The 18433-nt window shown below is 52.1% G+C and overlaps 1 protein-coding gene across 2 annotated transcripts in view; it reads left to right on the top strand.

Annotated features, from left to right (window-relative positions):
* PDPK1 (3-phosphoinositide dependent protein kinase 1) overlaps positions 1-18433 on the top strand; it is a 74099-nt gene that overhangs the window by 4121 nt on the left and 51545 nt on the right. Inside the window, exon 1 of one of the 2 annotated variants that reach the window (XM_061400894.1) lies at positions 4142-4570. The exons of the other annotated variant lie outside the window; for it this stretch is intronic. Within the exon in view, the coding sequence (XP_061256878.1) occupies positions 4157-4570 (414 nt within the window). The 5' untranslated portion in view covers positions 4142-4156. Of the gene's footprint in view, positions 1-4141; positions 4571-18433 lie in introns of those variants that run through there. 2 annotated transcript variants of the gene reach the window in all.

The following is an 18433-nucleotide window of genomic DNA, read 5'->3' on the forward strand; positions in this document are numbered from 1 at the left end:
TGCCTTTCTGTTAAAAGAGGGAAGGATTCAGCTGTCTCATACCCTCCTTCCTCTCCAGGTCCTGCCAGGGCGCAGTAGAGTAATTACCGGTTGAATCAATGCATCTGTGTTATGCATCTGTGTAGCTATCACTCAGGGCTGAAATGAGCGAGCAGCCTCCTGAACTTCAGATGGTGCTTCCTTTCTGGTATGGCTGTTTTTCTTAAGTTTTCCTCATCCGTCTGTCAATTTCTTCATTCACTTTTGTTTTTTAAGAAGCCACCTTGTATGGAAGGATCATTTTCCTTTTTTTTTTATCTTTAAAAATTATTATCATTTGTTTATTGTTGGCTGCGCTGGGTCTTTGATACTGCGCGAGGGTTTTCTCTAGTTGCGGTGAACAGGGACTGCTTTTCCTTGCAGTGCACGGGCTTGTCATTGCAGTGGCTTCTCTCGTCGCAGACCACGGGCTCAGCGGCCGTGCAGCATGTGCGATCTTCCCGGACCAGGGTTCATACCCAAGTCCCCTGCATTGGCAGGCGAGTTCTTAAACACTGGACCACCAAGGAAGTCCCTTAATTAATTTTTTTCCTTAATTAAATTTTTTACATGGTGAAATCTCTCATAGAAGCTATCATTTTCAGTATTTTGGGGGAGCCTTCTGTAGCCTGTTCTCCTTATGTCTGAGGAATCTTGGGACTTTTCCCCATTATCCATTTCAAATTGCACCATCTCCCTGGGTACTCCTGAGGCCCCACTTACTTGATTTTTTTCTCCCCCACAGCACTTATCTTCTAACATCCCATAAGATTTGCTTATTTATGATGCTTGCTGCCCTCCTTGGCCCCCCCCCCCCCCACACACACTGTCTGCCCTTCACCGGTGGTATCAGAGTACCACGAGGGCAGAGATTTTTGCTTTTTGTTCACCAATGTCTAGCATAGTGCTTTGCATGGAGAGGAGGTGCAGTGCATGCTTGTTGAATGGACAGTCTCTGGGACTCCCCTTCGTAGTCCTCCTATGTGCTTACTTCCTCATTTGGCAGAGCTCATCCTTCAGTAGCTTTCTGAGAAAGGGTGCTTGTGAGATAGATATTTTCAGACTTCTATAGTTATGTGTATATTGACACGCACATTTAGCGTAGAGTCTGCAAATTTCTTCACATGTAGTTCAGTTCAGTCACTCAGTTGTGTATGACTCTTTGCGACCTTATGGACTGCAGGCTTCCCTGTCCATCACCAACTCCTGGAGCTTGCTCAGACTCATGTCCCTTGAGTCAGTGATGCCATCCAACCATATCATCCTCTTTCATCCCCTTCTCCTCCTGCCTTCAATTTTTCCCAGAGTCAAAGTCTTTTCCAGTGAGTCAGTTCTTCACATCAGATGGCCAAAGTACTGGAGTTTCAGCTTCAGCATCAGTCCTTCCAATGAATATTCAGGACTGATCTCCTTTAGGATTGACTGGTTGGATCTCCTTGCAATCCAAGGGACTCTCAAGAGTCTTCTCCAACACCACAGTTCAAAAGCATCAGTTTTTCAGCACTCAGCTTTCTTTATGGTCCAACTCTCACATCCATACATGACTACTGGAAAAACCATGGTTTTGATTAGACGGACCTTTGTTGGCAAAGTAATGTCTCTGCTTTTTAATATGCTAAGATGGTCATAGCTTTTCTTCCAAGGAGCAAGCGTTTTTTAATTTCATGGCTGCAGTCACCATCTGTGGTGATTTTGGAGCCCCCAAAATAAAGTCTGACACTGTTTCCATTGTTTCCCCATCTATTTGCCATGAAGTGATGGGAGCAGATGCTTCATGTGTAAGATGGTAATAAATATTGAGTCTCTCCAGGTTGTTCTTAGAAGATAAAATGGTTAGAATTCTTTGAGGACAAGGTATTAGTTTGTGAAGACTGAAGTATGTATAAAATAAGGGTTGTTGAGGCAGCTGAGTCCAGTGACTGAGAGCAGGGTGTCGGTGTAGGTCGGGCTCATTCTGAGTCCTGTGCTCTGTAACCTAATAACTCTATGACCAAGAGTAACCAAGTTACTGAAGCCTTGGCTTCCTTGTGTAAAGAATGATCATAGTACCTGTTGTTTATGGGGCAAAATCCGATCCACTGCTCTGAATATACAGCAGGTGTGATTGATGTAGAATATTGTTGGAGGTGGCTTGGCATGGGAATAAGAGGAATAAGAGCAGTGTCTACCTTGGACTTGCCTTCGTGTCCCCTGAGGGTTACAGTACCTGGAGCGGGGTGCTGCTGCTGCTGCTAAGTCGCTTCAGTCGTGTCCAACTCTGTGCGACCCCGTAGACGGCAGCCCACCAGGCTCACCGGTCCCTGGGATTCTCCAGGCAAGAACACTGGAGTGGGTTGCCATTTCCTTCTCCGATGCATGAAAGTGAAAAGTGAAAGTGAAGTCGCTCAGTCCTGTCCGACTCTTAGCGACCCCATGGACAGCAGCCTACCAGGCTCCTCCGCCCATGGGGTTTTCCAGGCAAGAGTACTGGAGTGGGTTGCCATTGCCTTCTCTGTGGAGTCGGGTAACAAAGAGCAATTTACAGCAAAAGTCCTGGGAAGAATACCAGTGTTTTGACCCCCATTTCCATCTGCTAAGAATTATCTTAAGGAAAGAAGTAAGGGTGTGTCCAATTGATCTATAGGGCCTTGTTCATGACATAAAAGTCTGGGAACCACTTCAGTATCAGGTGGGAGCTTGATCAATATCATAGATTTGGGGCTTACTAGGTGGATCAGTGGTAAAGAATCTGCCTGCAATGCAGGAGACACTGGAGATGTGTGTAAATTGCTCTTTTTTTAACAACTCCACTGAGTTGGGAAGATCCTCTAGAGGAGGAAATGACAACCCACTGCAGTATTCTTGCCTTGAGAATCCCATGGACGGAGGAGCCTGGGGGTTTACAGTCCACGGGGTCACAGAGAGTCGGTCATGACTGACTGGCTGAGCACAGAGGCATAGACTCGAGTCTTCCTCTGGTGGAATCCTCTTTAGCTCTTATAGCTGAAGAAGATAGATATCCCGAGAGCCGGACAGGATACAGGAGGGTAGGTACATTGTTAAGTGAAAAAAGTGAGTGTCAGAACAGCAGGAGCCTTCTGAGTGATGGAGGTTACATTTGCCTTTTTACTGGTTATTTATTATTTAAATTTATTTTTGGCCGTGCCATGCAGCTTCTGGGATCTTAGTTCTCTGACCTGGAATCGAACCCCAGGCTCGTGGTAGAGAAAGCTTTTAACCACTAGACCACCAGGCAAGTCCCTCCCTATTGGTTTTTTAAGGTTTGTAAATAGAGGACTGGATGCCTGGACAAATAGAAGTCGTATAGTCTAATTGTCAACCACAGCCTCTGGCATGTGAGTATCAAGATTCTGGGTCTGGTGATAACAAAACTCAGGGAAAGCTACAGAGTTATGCTATGCCTCAGCTTCCTCATCTGAGAAGTGAGACAACAGTAGCTGGATGCTTGTTCTGAGTAAATGAGATTAGACATGAACATTCCTTACTGAGAGTAAGCACCGCTGCTCAGTGATTAATTTTGGCCAGTGAGATTAGGGATTCACTTATCTTACTGTTACTTCTCTTTATTGTCTAAAGAGTTGTGTTTTTTTTTTTTTAATTAAGTGAAGATATATTTCTTCAAGAAACAGAAGATATTTTTATATATAAATATATATTTATTTTAAAGATATTTAAAATATGCAAACCTTCAGGTAACAAAGTGATTCTAATTTTTTTTTGAAATAACATCATCTTAGAACAACAACGTGAATGTACTGAATGCCACTGAACTCTAAACTGATTAAGGTCTTAAATTTTACCACAATTAGAACAATAATACCACTGTCATCATCAACAATAACAACTACGAAAAAGTTAAAAAGTAGAGAAGGAAGTCCTGAGGTAGTCCCTGGGACTCTCAGCAGGGATGAGATGGGACGGTTTTCTGCCTTACAGCTGTGGCTTTAGAGCCTCGTTTTGCTTCCGTGAGCACTTCTCAGTTTTGCAACTAGTGAAGTTGCTTCTCTCGGTGTTTACTCAGAGCCCCGCTTCCGAGTCCGCGCCGTGCGGCTACAGCCCAGCCGCCGCGCCTGGGGCGTGACCTTGGCCGCCGCGTCCCCGCCCGGGCGAGCCTCAGTTTCCCGGTCCCGGAGCGAGGATGACAGCTCGCCGGGTCCGCGCGCAGCCCCGCCCCGCAGCCCGCGGATTGGCTTTCGTGGGGTCGCCCCCCCGCACCGGGGCGGGGCCGGGCCGCTCCCGCCTGCCAGGCCCCATCCCGGAAATGCGGCTCGGGGGCGCCGGCCGGGCTGGCCCGGACCGTGGCAGAGCGACGGCGAGGGCGGCCAATGGGCGCAGGCGGCGGCGGCGGCCCGGCGGAAGTCCCGCCCGGCGTCGCGCGGGGGCGGGGCGGCGCCGGGGGCGGCGGGCCGCGGGGCGGGCGCAGGATGAGGGCGGCCATTGCTGGGGCTCCGCCGCGGGGAGGAGGACGCTGAGGAGGCGCCGAGCCGCGCAGCGCTGCGGGGGAGGCGCCCGTGCCGACGCGGGGCCCATGGCCAGGACCACCAGCCAGCTGGTGAGTGCGCGGCTGCCGCCCGGGCGCGCCGGCCCGTCACCCCGCTGAGCGCGGCGGTCGCCGGGGCCCGGCAAGGCGGGGCGGCCCCGCGGTCCCGGGGGCCGGGCGGCGCCTCTTCACCTGCGGCGAGCGGCTGGGCCAGCGACCGCGGGCGCCGTCGGGGCGTCGCTCGGCCGCCCGGCGAATCCCGGGCCCGCCTGAGGCGAGCGCTGGCCCGGCGGGGGCACTGACAGGCGCGCGCAGGGCGGGGGAGGCCGGGGAGGTGTCACCGGCCCGCCGCGGTGGAAGTGCTTGGAAAGTTTGTTTTCGGCGCGGCGCGGCCTGTAGCCGAGCCTCCGGGGTTACCTTTCGGACCGTCTGCGAAGAAGCCGCCCTGGGCCTTCACCTGGGACCGGTCCCTGTTCCTCCGCTCGCCGCCGAAGCGGGATGTGCGAGTTCTTGCCCGGAGCACCTGATGCTCGGGCCCCTCCGAATTCCCGGTTGGGATGGAGTCCGATGCACTCGGGTGCGCTCCTTTCCCGGCCCCGCGGGGCTGCGTGTGGGTGCTTTGCGTGCCTTTGGGCTCCACTCCGGCACCGGAGTGATGGGACGCCTCGGGGAGGCCAGGCTTGAACCCACCGCCGCGGGCTGGTGAGCGTGACCGGGCGGAGAGATTTTAGGGGGAAGGAAACGAAGAAGCGCTTGTTGGGTTAAATGTGTTGGTGAATGTATCGCTAGTGTTTCTGTGTTTTCTGTGTGTTGCTAAAAGTACCCCTACTGTGTTTATGTTTGTCCTCGCTTAAGTTCGGGAGTCTTGGGAAGACGGTTTAAGGATGTATACCTTGGATGCAGTTGTGAAGTGGGTGCTGGATGAAGGTCTAGACTGCTTACAAAATCGGGTTCAAAAGGCGAATCCCTCCAATAGAGGAAGACCCAAGAAATTGACTCGACCCCTTATTTTTCTTATTTTCTGCAGTAGTGGCTGTTAATCTTTTTGATAGGTCATGGACCCTTTAAAAACTCAGGGCTTTTCCGAATTTTGTAATTACTTCGCGAGGTTCTTGAACCTTCTGCCGCTGGTCCGTGGACTCGAGAATTCTGCTTTGTAGAGATGGGTGATAATCTGAAGTGTGAGAGGAGGAAGACCTGGGCAGGTGAGACAAACGGTGAAAGGCGAGGGGATGTTTCTGACTTTTGCAACATGTATGGCCGTGCCCTGGGGGGCCTGGACTACCCTGCAAAAAACACCAACTAGGCTGCTTGGCGGCCCTCAGTGGTGGCTGGGGCTGACAGATTGTGGAAGTTTGTGAGATGAACTTTCACACAGAGATGCTGTGGCAATGCAAGGTGTGCGCTCCGACGGCCTCCGGGGAAGAGGAAAAGAGCATGTCATCTCATGGTCTCGGTAGTTCCACGTGACGGACACTTGACATCTGGAGGTTTCTGTGCAGAAGGCAGCTTTTTCGTACAAAAACGATGAAATCCAGTGAGAAGAAATGGGTTCCAAAAGAAAGAATGGACGTTCCCATCAGGAAGTGAGAGGAGCGAGGCTTTCATGTTCTCATCAGCTAGATTTTCCCCACCTGTCTGGGAGAACACGCCATGTTTCCCATCAGTAGTGGCAGAGATGCCCCCAGTAGTGGGTTTTTTGTCTGAGGACAGATGGATTTGCGCTGTTCAAGTGAGTTTGCACCTGGATTTTTATGGTGGCACTTTATGAGAAGCCCCCCACCCGATTATTTTCCTGTTTCTTTACATGTGTACAGCCAGCGGGGCAGCAGAATGAGTGGGGAGGTCTGGAAACGGCCCAGCCCGGTTTGATACTAAGGTGGGCCGGAAGCTGTCAGAACCGGGTGTCGCTCTTACTTTAAGGCGGGCCCTTTGCCAGATAGTGCTCCTCGTGCTGCCGGGCTTCCATCAACAGTGTTCTGAGGTCAGTGTTGCTCCCATTTTACAGGTGTGAAAGCTTCAGTTTCCGCAGTGCGGAGAGCTGGAGTGCCCATCCGATAGAGTGCAGTTTGAACCCACGTCTGACTGATGGCAGAGGCCTGGGCGCCACCCTGCCTGCCCCTCCTGGGAGTGGTGCCCTGAGAGGGGGTCGCAGCCTGCTGTCTGCGGAAGTCCTCAGTGCCACTGCCCAGGACATGTTTCTGGGGGCTGTGCATGTCCTCAGACTGCCGTGTACGAGGCAGGAGGGACATCCTCTCCTAGACGGACAGAACACTTAGTTACTTCTCTAGGCAGATGGCTGAACTCTGTGACCCCTGGAACTCGATTCAGCCTCTTGTCGTCAGAAAGCCGCTGTTTGGAAAGAGGCTCTGGTCCCTCCTTATTTGAAGGCTGGTTTTCTGAATGGTGAGCTTGGGAATCCTCCCTTGGTGAAAAGCTGCAGTGATGTTGTTAAGGTGAAACTGTTGGCTGGGGAGAGTGGTCCCGCGCGCGCCAGGGTGGCTTTTGCAGGGTGGCTGCGTGTGTGGGCGGGTGTGGGGAAGGCTAGCAGCATGGAAAGAAGTGGGCTCTGGCTCTCGCGTGCCCTTGTGCCTAGCTTCTCCTCGTGCAGCGCGTGCAGAGTGATGCACCCCACCCTGCCGCGCTCACCGAGTCCAGTCCAGAGCTGGCAGGTGGGGGCCCTGTACTCACATACTCAGGAAGGGTGCACTTGTAGGTTTGCCCTCCTCCTCTGACATGTGTTTAGTAAGAAGGACTGCAGCGCAGCTTAGAGCAGTACAGGCTTTGAAGAGAGGCTTTGGGCTGCTCCTCAAGGCATGACCGGGCCTCTGGGCTGCCTGTAGCAGTGGTGTGGGGAGGAGGAAAAGGCAGCTCTTGGGTGGGCCCCATTTTCAGCCTGTGCCCTCCCCCACTGACCCACCCAGTGGTAGGTTTGGGTGCCCGGAGGGCAAGTGTGTTACGAATTGGGAAGTGGTGCAGAAGGGAGGGGGTGAACAAGGTCGGTGCCTTCCAGCTGGTGGTGTGAGGAGAGCCTCCACGGGCCCTACACTTTGCCCCTTCCTGAGGGGGAGCTTCTGTGGATGTGGACTTTGATGGAGTCCCACGTGATGCTTCACTTCTGTGACTACAGAGCGAGGAGCCACTGCTGAGGAGTGCTTGATGCAGAAATGACTCCCTCAGCAGGTGCGGGGGTGGGGCCAGCGTGTGCGTGCTCTATGCCTGCCCTTGTGAGGACAGCTGGCCGTAGGGGTGCGGAGCACAGTTGTTTTGAAGGCGGGTTCAAAGGGCAGATCAGCAGGGAGGAAGTGCTGGTGTGGAAACTGTAGATTGGGACATGTATCGTTAAGGCCTTTTCAGTAATGCATTCTTCTCTAACTGGGTTGCATTCTTGTTCCCTGTGATACCAGACCCTTTAGAAAATTATTTGAATATTGAGAACTAGTTGTGTATCCAGTCTGTATACCAGTCAGCAGGCAGAGTGCATTTTTCTCAAGAGCAGTAGGGGACCTGTTTTGATGATGTCTTAAAAAGAGAGAGGTCTGTTGGGTTCATGGTGGTTCTTGGGGGTCTGTTTTTGGTGCTTGGTGCTGATTGTGTTTGTATAGTTGCACAAAGTCTGGTTCTGTTCTCTTGATCTAGAAAATCTTAATAATTTAAACTGACATTTTTACTCCAAGAAATCCCAAGTCGTTTTGAATGTGTTGAGAGAGAGTTCACTGTAAAGGATTTACATCTGTGGGCTTCAGATCTCTTATCAGAGCAACTGGTTCAGGCGTCTGTCTACATAGTTGGATCACACGTGGGCTCACAGAAGCGAGGGCTGACCGCACCGCAAGCTCTGGGCGAGAAGAGGCACAGACCTGACCTTCGGGCCGGCACCTGGGTGCACAGCCATCTGGAGTGTGGCCGAGGGCCTGATGACAGGGCGCAGAGCTCCTGGCGGCCCAGTGACCTCCTCTGTCCTACAGATGGGACTGTGTGTCCGCTGTACCAGCCACGTGCAGCCTTCAGAATATTTACAGGTGTGGTTTGAAGGTATGTCTGGAGGTCCACGTCTTCTGCCTGTTTGTGGAGCGGGTGGCAGGTCTGCCCACGCTGGAGAGGGCTGATGAGAGGCTGTGTGTGTGTGTGTGTGTGTATCTCTCGGCAGTATTGCAGTCAGAATTCATCCGGCTAAAAGCTTATTTAACAATGAATTCATTGTTAAAGTCTCATTCTTCAACCCGTTCTTTTTTGGAATTAATTTTAGCGCAGCAGGAGTTGTATCTCAAAGTGACAGCCGAATATTGGATGCTGTCAAGAAAGGTTGATAAGATTCACCGGGAGGCTTGGAGCCTCATTGAGGTTCTCCTTAAGTGCCATGGAGCGCTGTGGGGCTTGGAGTTCACTTTTCTGTCCCCGCCCAACCCCCGGATGCTGCGAGGTTGGGAGGATCAGGCCGCAGGGGACCCGGAGAACTACCACTGCAGGGGGAGACCTTGTCTGAGCGTGGAGGTCGGTGCCTGTGGATGCCCTCCCGCGGTGAAGGAAGGACGCCATGGCGGGTCGTGCTGCTCTCCCGCCTGGTGGTGCTGGAAATGCAGACACACTCTCTTCTTCATTCTCCCTTTTCTGGTGAGGAAGTGGGGGGCTGCTGGGGCTCCCCGAATTCTGATGCTCCTGTGCCTTCCCTCGCCTCTCCCACCCATCACTTAGCTCTCCTCCGTGCCGGTCCCCACCGGTGGCTCTGTCCCAGGCCTGCCCAGCCCAGGACAGATTCAGGATCTCCGACCGCCAGGCTCTCCTCTCCAGTTCTCCTCTTGGCCTGAAGAGCTCCCCCTCAGGGGAAACATCCCTCCCCACCCGCCCCAACCCCCTGCTCTGAAGCCTTTTCTAGCCAGTCAGGTTCTTTGTGCCCCTTCCTGCCCTTGGTCTGCATCAGCTCTGACTACATTGCCATGTTCTGTTTCTCTGGAATGGGTGTGTATAGCTCTTGTTAAACGTGTCTCCCTGAACTTGGAGTCTCTAGATGGTTTCTGTTACTCTTTCTCATGCTTTTCTCTTCATGGTTTTCATCCCTGTCATAGTTGTCACAAGCCTGTCTGTCTGACCTTTGCTGTTTATTAACAAAGACATCTCTGAATCCTGCATGTTTGTTCTGACTCCCTGTGTTCAGAGCTGAACGTGTTTGAGGGGCAGAGGGTCTCACTGTAGTCTGTTTCTTAACACGAAAGCTTTCCAAACAAGAAGTCAGATGGTTAAAAGCATGGTCCCACGTTCCATTTCTTCATTGTGTAAGGGAATGTAATTTAGAAAGGAGATATATATACATTATACTTTGTTCTTTATACATATTGTACCACCTACCTGAGCCTTGAAAGGTTGTATTTCAAAGCCGTTGGTTCTGTTTTATCCTACAGCCCCTCCCGGGAAGTTTGCTGATCAAATGCTGGGTGAAATCTGGGTGAGTGAGGAGTCAGGGTCAAGTGTGCGGTGCTCTGGGCTGAGGCTCGCCACGTTGGCACTGCTGCCCTGCTCTGGACCACTGTCCTCACCGGTCAGACCTTGAGTGTCTAGCCTGGAGAAGTGCCAGCGTTGGCGAGGTGGACCCTGACTGCAGTCAGGGCGTCCCTAGCGGATTCTCGGACCAGACGCCAAGCTGCTTTACCCCCGTGCCGGAAGCAGCCACACTGTGCTGCGGTCCCTCTGGCACACCTCTCTGCTGCTTTGGGGCAGGTCAGAGGGAGCGTTTCCCAGCCCTGGGCTCTGCTCTGTTTCAAGGAGTGCCCTGTCCCAAGAGGAACACGTGCTCCGTGGGTGCATGCGGCCCTGGGTGTGAGGGGCTCCACCTTCCTGAGACAGCTGTGTGCTGGTGGTCCTGGGGGAAGCCAGCACTCTGTGTTCAAGCAGCCTGCTGCCTTGGGGTTTCCTGCTGGGCACCTGTGCGCGGCCGTGCGGTGACTGAGTGAGTGTGACTGAGCGAGCCAGCAGCCTGGGAGGAGGGCGGCGGTGGACGGGCACTTGAGACCCCAGCGTGTGCCCACTCTGGCTGCGTGCAGAGCATCTCCTTTGGGAAGTGATGGGAACAGCCCAGTCTCTGGGAAAACTGCCCGAACACTGGCTCTGCTCAGGCACGTTCTCAGGAAGGTCTGATCCACAGCGGCTGGGGCCGGGGGAAGCAGGTAAGTTACAAGCTCAGCAGCTGGATCACTGCTGTTTCTGGGGTCTTGTCAGTTTGTGACCTTGAGCTCTTAGCTGTTGGATTTTCCTCTCAGAGTGGCCTGTGACTTAACCTGGACCGGAGGCTCTTCCTTCATTGCAGGGTCTCAGGCGCTCAGCTTGCGCTGCCTTCTTTTCCCATTGTTAACTCATTTTTTCTTTCTGCAGTTTGGCGTTTTTCTTTCAGGGTTTTTTCAGAATTACAGTCTACTGATTGTATGTACGTAGCTGGTTATTATCAGATACACAGTTTTAAAAATTGCATCTAAATATAGATTATATTTGTGAACCTATTTATTCTCATTCCTAAAAAAACAGAACTTGTGTCATCTAAATGCCTTTTTTTTTTTTTTTTTTAATAAAATCTTAGAAAACTCGCCTGGAAGTGGCTGGCACTGAGCTTTGTGTCTCTGGGGTGGAAGGGGGCGAGGACGGCCTGGTCGTGGGGTAGGAGAAGCGGCGTCAACAGAACAGGTCTCCGGGCTCACGCCCTGAAGGAATCCTTGGGTGAAAAAGGCCACATCTGCAACTCGGCACTGCTCTGTGAGCCCCGCCAGCCATGGCCCTGCCTCGGGGAAGGAGGGAAGTGGCCAGCAGCACCGCCATTGCAAATGGTGCCCGAGGGGAGGGCAGTGCCCTGCCAGGAGGGGGTGGCCAGCCCTTGTGGGGCTGCTGCTGTGAGAAACCCAGAAGGACCAGGCCCCAGGGTGCACGGGGTATGCTGAGCAGGGGCCAGTCCCGTCCGCAAGTGGCGGACAGGCGCGGGGGATGGCTGAGAGCGGAGACGTCTGAGGAGGGGGCGCCCCTTTGTCTCTGGGAAGACAGGTGGGCTGTGCTTGCCGTGCTTTCTTGGGGCACCTGCTGTGCGCCCAGTCCTGGATGTCTTGCCGACCGTGCATGGCTGAAGAAGGTGGTGGTGGTTGGAAATTTATACTGAGCTTATTCGGTGTCCGGGTTTTTCCCTTCCTGTCAAGTGTATTATTTTCTTTCAGTAGCCATATATTTTTCAAATTAGTGTTCAGCGTTGACTCTGAGTCGTTTTTTTGGATACACCCTGCAGCATACAGGGTATTAGTTCCCCAACCACGGATCACGCCTGTGCCCCTGGAGTGGACACGCAGTACTGGACCACCAGGGGAGTCCCGACTCAAGTTTCTAATGACACAGGATATTTTCAGATCCTTTCAGTTTGCTTGACCAACCTAGACAGCATATTAAAAAGCAGAGACGTTATTTTGTCAACAAAGTTCTGTCCAGTCAAAACTATGGTTTTTCCAGTAATCATATATGGATGTGAGAGTTGGACTATAAAGAAAGCTGAGTGCCAAAGAACTGATGATTTTGAACTGTGGTGCTGGAGAAGACTCTTGAGAGTCCCTTGGACTGCAAGGAGATCCAACCAGTCCATCCGAAAAGGAAATCAGTCCTGAATATTTGTTGGAAGGACTGATGCTGAAGCTGAAACTCCAATACTTTGGGCACCTGATGCGAAGATCTGAGTCATTGGAAAAGACCCTGATGCTGGGAAAGGTTGAAGCCAGGAGGAGACGGGGACGACAGAGGATGAGATGGTTGGATGGCATCACCGACTCAATGGACATGAGTTGGAGTAAACTCCAGGAGTTGGTGATGGACAGGGAGGCCTGGCGTGCCATGGTCCATGGGGTCGCAAAGAGACATGACTGAGCAACTGAACTGATCAAAATAACCTTCAAAACAAACTTACTTTTAAAATAAACTTGATTTTTGGAATAAGTTTAGGTGTATAGAAAAGTTGCAAACACAACGTGGAGTCCCTGTAATACCTATCGTCCCCTTTCCCGGATGTTAGCATGTACACAGCCCGGCCACATCCATCAAAACTGAGCCCTAACCCTGCCAACACACTGCGACTCCGCTGCAGACCTGCTGAGCTTTCCTCAGTTTCCCCCACCATCGTCTCTCTGTCCCAGGACCCCACCCAGGGTACCACATTGCGTTTGGCTGTCACGTCTCCAGGGTCCTCTCTGCTCTATGATGGTCTGTCAGTCTTGTCTTGTCATGAACCTGATGCTTTTGAAGAGTGCCGCTCAGGTATTTCATGGACTGTCCTGCAATCTGGGTTTGTCTGATGTCTTTTGGTGATGAAACTGGGGTTCTGAGCTCAGGAAGAATTCCAAGGATGTCAGGTGCGCCTGGTGCGACCCGTCGCGTATCACTGGCAAGGTGGGGAGTGGCTCCAGGTGACTGGAGTCAGGCCTGCGGTCCGGCCCTGCCTTGCGGCCCTTGCGGACGGTGTGTCCCAGGATGGTCGCAGTATTTCACTTGGGGAGGGACCTTCCTGCTCGCCCGGTCGGATCCTTCTGGTTTCCAGATGAAGACAGTTGGGACTTGGAGGGCTTCTGACTTATGTACTGGGTTAGGACTGGCATGGGGTCCAGGTGCTTTGTGGGCTCTGGCCTCTTCCTGCAGGCTTGGGCACTCCCAGGACTCTGCCAGGACAGAGCTGTTTCCAAGTGCTGAGTGAACCCAAACTCACTGACAGAAACGGCTCCTCTCGGGGGAGGCCCGTGTCCCGCGGGCAGTCTGACGGCTGCTGCGTGTGATCTAATTAGCGCTCGGGTCCCGTGTGCTCGTCTCTCCGTGCTTTCTTTGCAGGCAGGAAGCTAGTCCTGTATCACCTGGGCTTCGTCAAAGTAGGTGGTCAGCTGTGACATGTTCTTCTTTGGCTCTTTTCTTACCCGTGAAGCTAGAGTGTTATTATTGTCTAAAGCTCTTGAGTCGAGATTGATTTGTGGGCTGTTGACTCTGAGACTCTTAGACTGAGCCAAGAACAGAGCTTGGAGTTTCTTCTGCAGATCTCTGAAGATAGGTATTTTCAGGAAAATCATGAGTTGGTTTTGTTTTCCCACCCATCTATGGATTTCCCCTCCAACCTCTTTTCTACATGACCACAGCAAAAACAAGACTGTTACAAAGGTAGGAATTGGTAGGAGGAATGACGAGGAAAGCACTTTGAAGAAAATGAGGGAGCCGGCTCCTGGCCGCTGCAGGGAGGCCTGAGGGCATTGCAGGCCGTCCCCGGGACTCCGGGGCCGGACACTGTCTAGGTGTTGGAAGTGGGCTAGGAGAAGGTGGGACAGAGCCTGGCCGGCCTGCCTGCCCTTCCTTCCTTCCTTCCTCCTCCTGTCTTTGTTTCCGGTAACTGAACTCTCAGCTGGTGATCAGTGGAGGTGTGGATGAAGGTCATGCTAGACAGAGTCGGTCTTTCTATGCACACTGATGCTGTGAAGCTTTGCTGTGGGAGTTAGCTGTTCACAGTGGGACAAAGTCTCTCTGTCTCAGTTGGTCATTATTGTTCCCAATAAGACGCTCTTTATTCACAATTTGTAGATAAAGGCCCTGGGAAGGAAAGCATCTGTTAGAGGAGCCTTTTCAGGTGTCAGGAGAGGCAGTCTCAGTTAGAAATAAGCTGAGCGAGTTGACTCTGCTAGAAGGGCGTTCCTGCTGGATGCTGTTTATATGTATGCCCAGTGGCATTCTGGGGGTTGGTTGGGTTTTATTTTCTATTTCAAAGAGAGAGAAGCTTTAGAGGATTAAAAATCAAGTCTAAACACATTAATCTGGCTTTTTTTTTTCCAACAGGATAATCTGTTAGGGCTCTCAGAACAGTTGTCAGTATCAGTGTGGCTGTGTTTATGTGTGAGAGACTCAGATGGAGAATAAACAGTACCAGGGCCTTTTCGGGACGTCCCCACAGCCCCTTTGCCTCTCTTAAGGACCCCGCACCTTGCCGAGGGAGGCGCACGAGCCATGGGCCGGCTTGGACAGACGGCAGTACAATCCCCACTGAGGTTGAAGGACATGGGAGACGGCAGAGCTCGTGGTCCGGGTCAGCCAGGGGAAGGTGGTGGGGCTGCCGGAGCGGTCAGAGGCGTGGGCAGTGCCAAGGGTCCCAGCCCAGCAGAGGGAAGGGGGCTGAAGAGGGGGCTTGGGAGGGCCGGGACCCTGGAGGACAGTTCTCATCTCACTGACAGTGCCCGTGTGCTCTAGATTTCATTTTAGCGTTTGACCTTTTAGTCTTGAAGGCCGAGCGAGGTTTCCTCTAAGGAGCTGGAGTTGGGAGCTAGACAGCAGGAAAGAGGAGCCCCAGGCATTTCCGGGCAGAAGGGAGACAGTTCCGTGCTGCTGGCCTCACCATATGTATCACTTAACTTTCAAGATGCCCTGCTTTGGATCAAGTTAGGTATCACTTAGTTTCCCAAACTAGATTGAGGCGGGAAAACGTTAGCTGCATGGGTTTAATTCCCCAGAGAAGATTAATTTGTAGTAGTATAAATATAGTAGTATAAGTATGATGAGTTTAGAAGCTCAGTTTTTCTTTAATTGTCAAGTGTAATATGTTGTATTATTTTAGCAAAACAGAGGGCAAGAGCTTGCTGATATTGTTTACTGATTACTAATAGATTTCACTGAGTAAAGCTTTTATACACATTCTTTCTAGATTTCATTCACGTCATTTAGGTGTGAGACAGAATCTTAAGTATCTGGATGGGCTGCCCTGGTGGCTCAGATGGTAAAGAGTCTGCCTGCAAAGCAGGAGACCTGAGTTCGATCACTGGGTTGAGAAGATCCCCTGGAGAAGGGAATGGCTATCCACTCCAGTATTCTTGCCTGGAGAATTTCTTGCACAGAGGAGCCTGGCGGGCTGCAGTCCATGGGGTCACAAAGAGTCGGACACAACTAACACAGACACAGTTACCTTTGAAGTGCTACTGTTTTTCTGATACAGCTCTGGGATGACAGACTTCTAAAAGCAAACGCAGGATTTCCATGCTGGGCCCCCACTGGTGGTTAATGATTTCTTCCTCACATAAAAGATATCTAAAAGATACTAACTTACTCATTTGCGCATTAGCAAATGCTTTTTATATATCACGTGTCTTTTCTGAATGAATGAACTGATGGACCTGGAGGGAAGTTCAGGAAGTCTGTCGGCCCCCTGTGGTATCACCTGTGTCTGTTGAGGACCTTGTGGCTCCTGTGGTTGGTGTGCCATTGACAAGGTCCCTTGGAGGTCCCCACTGTCTCAAGCCTCTGTATCTACTGACCCTTGGGTGGATTCCATCCCTTGCAGCTGTCCAGGTTCATAGTTTCAGGGAACCAACCAGAAGATCTATCTTTCCTTCACCCAGAGGTCATTGCTGTTTCCTTTGTGTATTTTTATTTACTTATTTTGGGCAGCTCTGGGGCTTTATCGCTGTGTGCAGGCTTTCTTTAGTTGTGGAGAGCGGGCTGCTGTCTGGTTGCGGTGCTCAGACTTCTTGCTGCAGCGGCTTCTTTTGCTGTGGAGCCCAGGCCCTAGGTACGGGGCTTCAGTGGCTGCAGGCGCCGGGCTCTAGAGCGCAGGCGCGGTAGTTGTGGCACATGGCTTAGGTGCCCTGCGGTGTGTGGGATCTCCCCAGACCAGGGAGCGAACAGGTGTCTCCTGCATTGCAAGGCGGATTCTTAACCACTGGACCACCGGGGAAGCCCCTCCTATTTGTATTTTTTTAAAAATCAATTGGGACCCTTACTGTATATCTGAGACGGTTTTGTCTCCTGTTGTTTTCACTGAGTGTTTTGCGTGAGCCACTTGCAGTGGCTGTGTAATACTCCCCTCTGTCGGTGAACCGTGAGCAGCCATTGTTCTGTTGGCGGACATTTACATAGGCTGTTTCCAGCTGTTTGGAGTAATTTCTTAATAAATGCTTTCATAGTATAAATCTTCGTATGAATTTGTTGCAGCTAGATTCAGTGTGACAGAAGTTGTTGGAAGGACTGGAGCCCAAGGCGCGTTGTGGAATGGTCCCTGACTGCTTCCCCGACGGCCCTGCCTGCTTGTTCCTAGCTCAGGCTGAGCATCAGCTCCTCCTCCCCACCGCCCCCCAGCTGGGCAGGGCCGAGGGAGTGTGTATCTGGCTTCACCGCTGGGCTTGGGACTCAGGCGAGGGCCTGATCTGTGCCTTAGTGTCTCCATTTGTAAAGAGGGATGCCAGTGGTCCTCGTGCCCAGAAGTTGTTTTGAGAACTGTGATACCATGTGTGAAATGCTCAGAAGTGTGTGTTATTAAACAGTAAGTGCTTAATAAAAGTTATTTTTAGAAGTAGAGAAAAATGGCAGTTCATTAATTTCCCTTTAAGTAATGTTATTTAAAGTTGTATTTATAACGGGTACATATAGAGAATTTGAAACAAACTGGCCCGTGCCACCACCCTCCTGTAAACACAGGGTTTTGTTGAGCTCTTAGAAGCCCCCTAAGTGGTCCTACTGATTATAATCTCCCCTCACCTGCCCAGAAGTCACCCGCATCCTGATGCTCACGTTAATCAAGTTCGTGGCTTGTAAAGTGTGCTTGTATGCAGTTTCAGAGTATGGCAGGGAAGTGAGAAGGACAAAGAGATCCTGTATTTCAGTGTTGTGTAGTATATGTAAAGTTAATGTTGGAGGTGCCAGTTTAGCACAGTTCAGAGATAGCGTTTGCTGAGTCTTGTGGTCTGTTAGACTTTACTGGTGGCTCAGGTGATAAAGAACCTGCCTGCCATTCAGGAGACCTGAGTTCAATCCCTGGGTTGGGAAGATCCCCTGGAGAAGGGAATGGCTGCCCACTCCAGTATTCTGGCCTGGAGAATCCATGGACAGAGGAGCCTGGTGGGCTGCAATCCATGGGTGGTCTGTTAAGCCTGAGGACTGGACTTCATTCAGGCAGCTGGCAGCCATGACTGGCTGCCTCTGGCTGGGTGAGCGGCTCTGAGGGGCTGGAGAAGGGAGTAGGGGGACGGATTAAGTGGCCACCCTTGGGAATCACCCACAAGACGCTTCCCCCTTTGCTCGTGTCCTCTCTCCAGCCTGGACAGCAAGGAGATCAAACCAGTCTATCTTAATGGAAATCAGTCCTGAATATTCATTGGAAGGACTGATGTTGGAGCTCAAACTCCAATACTTTGGCCATCTGATGTGAAGAACTGACTCATTTGAAAAGACCCTGATGCTGGGAAGGATTGAAGGCAGGAGGAGAAGGGGATGACAGAGGATGAGATGGTTGGATGGCATCATCAACTCAATGGACCTGAGTTTGAGCAAGCTCTGGGAGTTGGTGATGGACAGGGAGGCCTGGTGTGCTGCAGCCCATGGGGTCACAGAGTTGGACACAACTGAGCAACTGAACTGAACTTTCTCTACCCTGCACCATGGAACAGCAGAAAGTCTTATTCGGGTATTCATTGAGATCCAGTTAGCCACCCACCCGGGGTTCCTCGGTATCGTTGTGTGCTGGTCAGGAGCGGTGGCATTTTGCTGTGTGTCACGCTGCACAAGCTCCTTGGTGACCACAGTGTCCTGTGGGCCAGCTCCCAGTCTGCCTGTGCTTGGAGGCTGCCGTGGGTGGAGCGGGTGGCCGCTGGCGCTCTCAGCGCGCGCAGACGGGCACCCAGGCCCCGCAGTCCAGCCTTCAGCAGGGGCCGTGTCTCGTCTGCCCTGTGGACACGAGACATGCCCTTCCCAGAGTGCCTTTGAGCTTCTGTCTGTCATGGGCCCCCAGCAGCCCTCAAGGAGTGGGTTGATGTTCTCGACCTCTCTCTACAGAGAGTGAACTGTGGCTCAGAGAGTGGGGCTTTACCCTAGTTGGCCCTGGTCTCCGTGAGCTCACTGGGGTCCTCGGTTTGGCTCCGTCCCTCCGGCCCCTCGTGGTGGGGCCTGGGCGGGGCTGGGCTTGTGGGG

Source organism: Bos javanicus, chromosome 25 (genome assembly GCF_032452875.1).
Source record: "Bos javanicus breed banteng chromosome 25, ARS-OSU_banteng_1.0, whole genome shotgun sequence".
Lineage (NCBI taxonomy): Eukaryota > Metazoa > Chordata > Mammalia > Artiodactyla > Bovidae > Bos > Bos javanicus.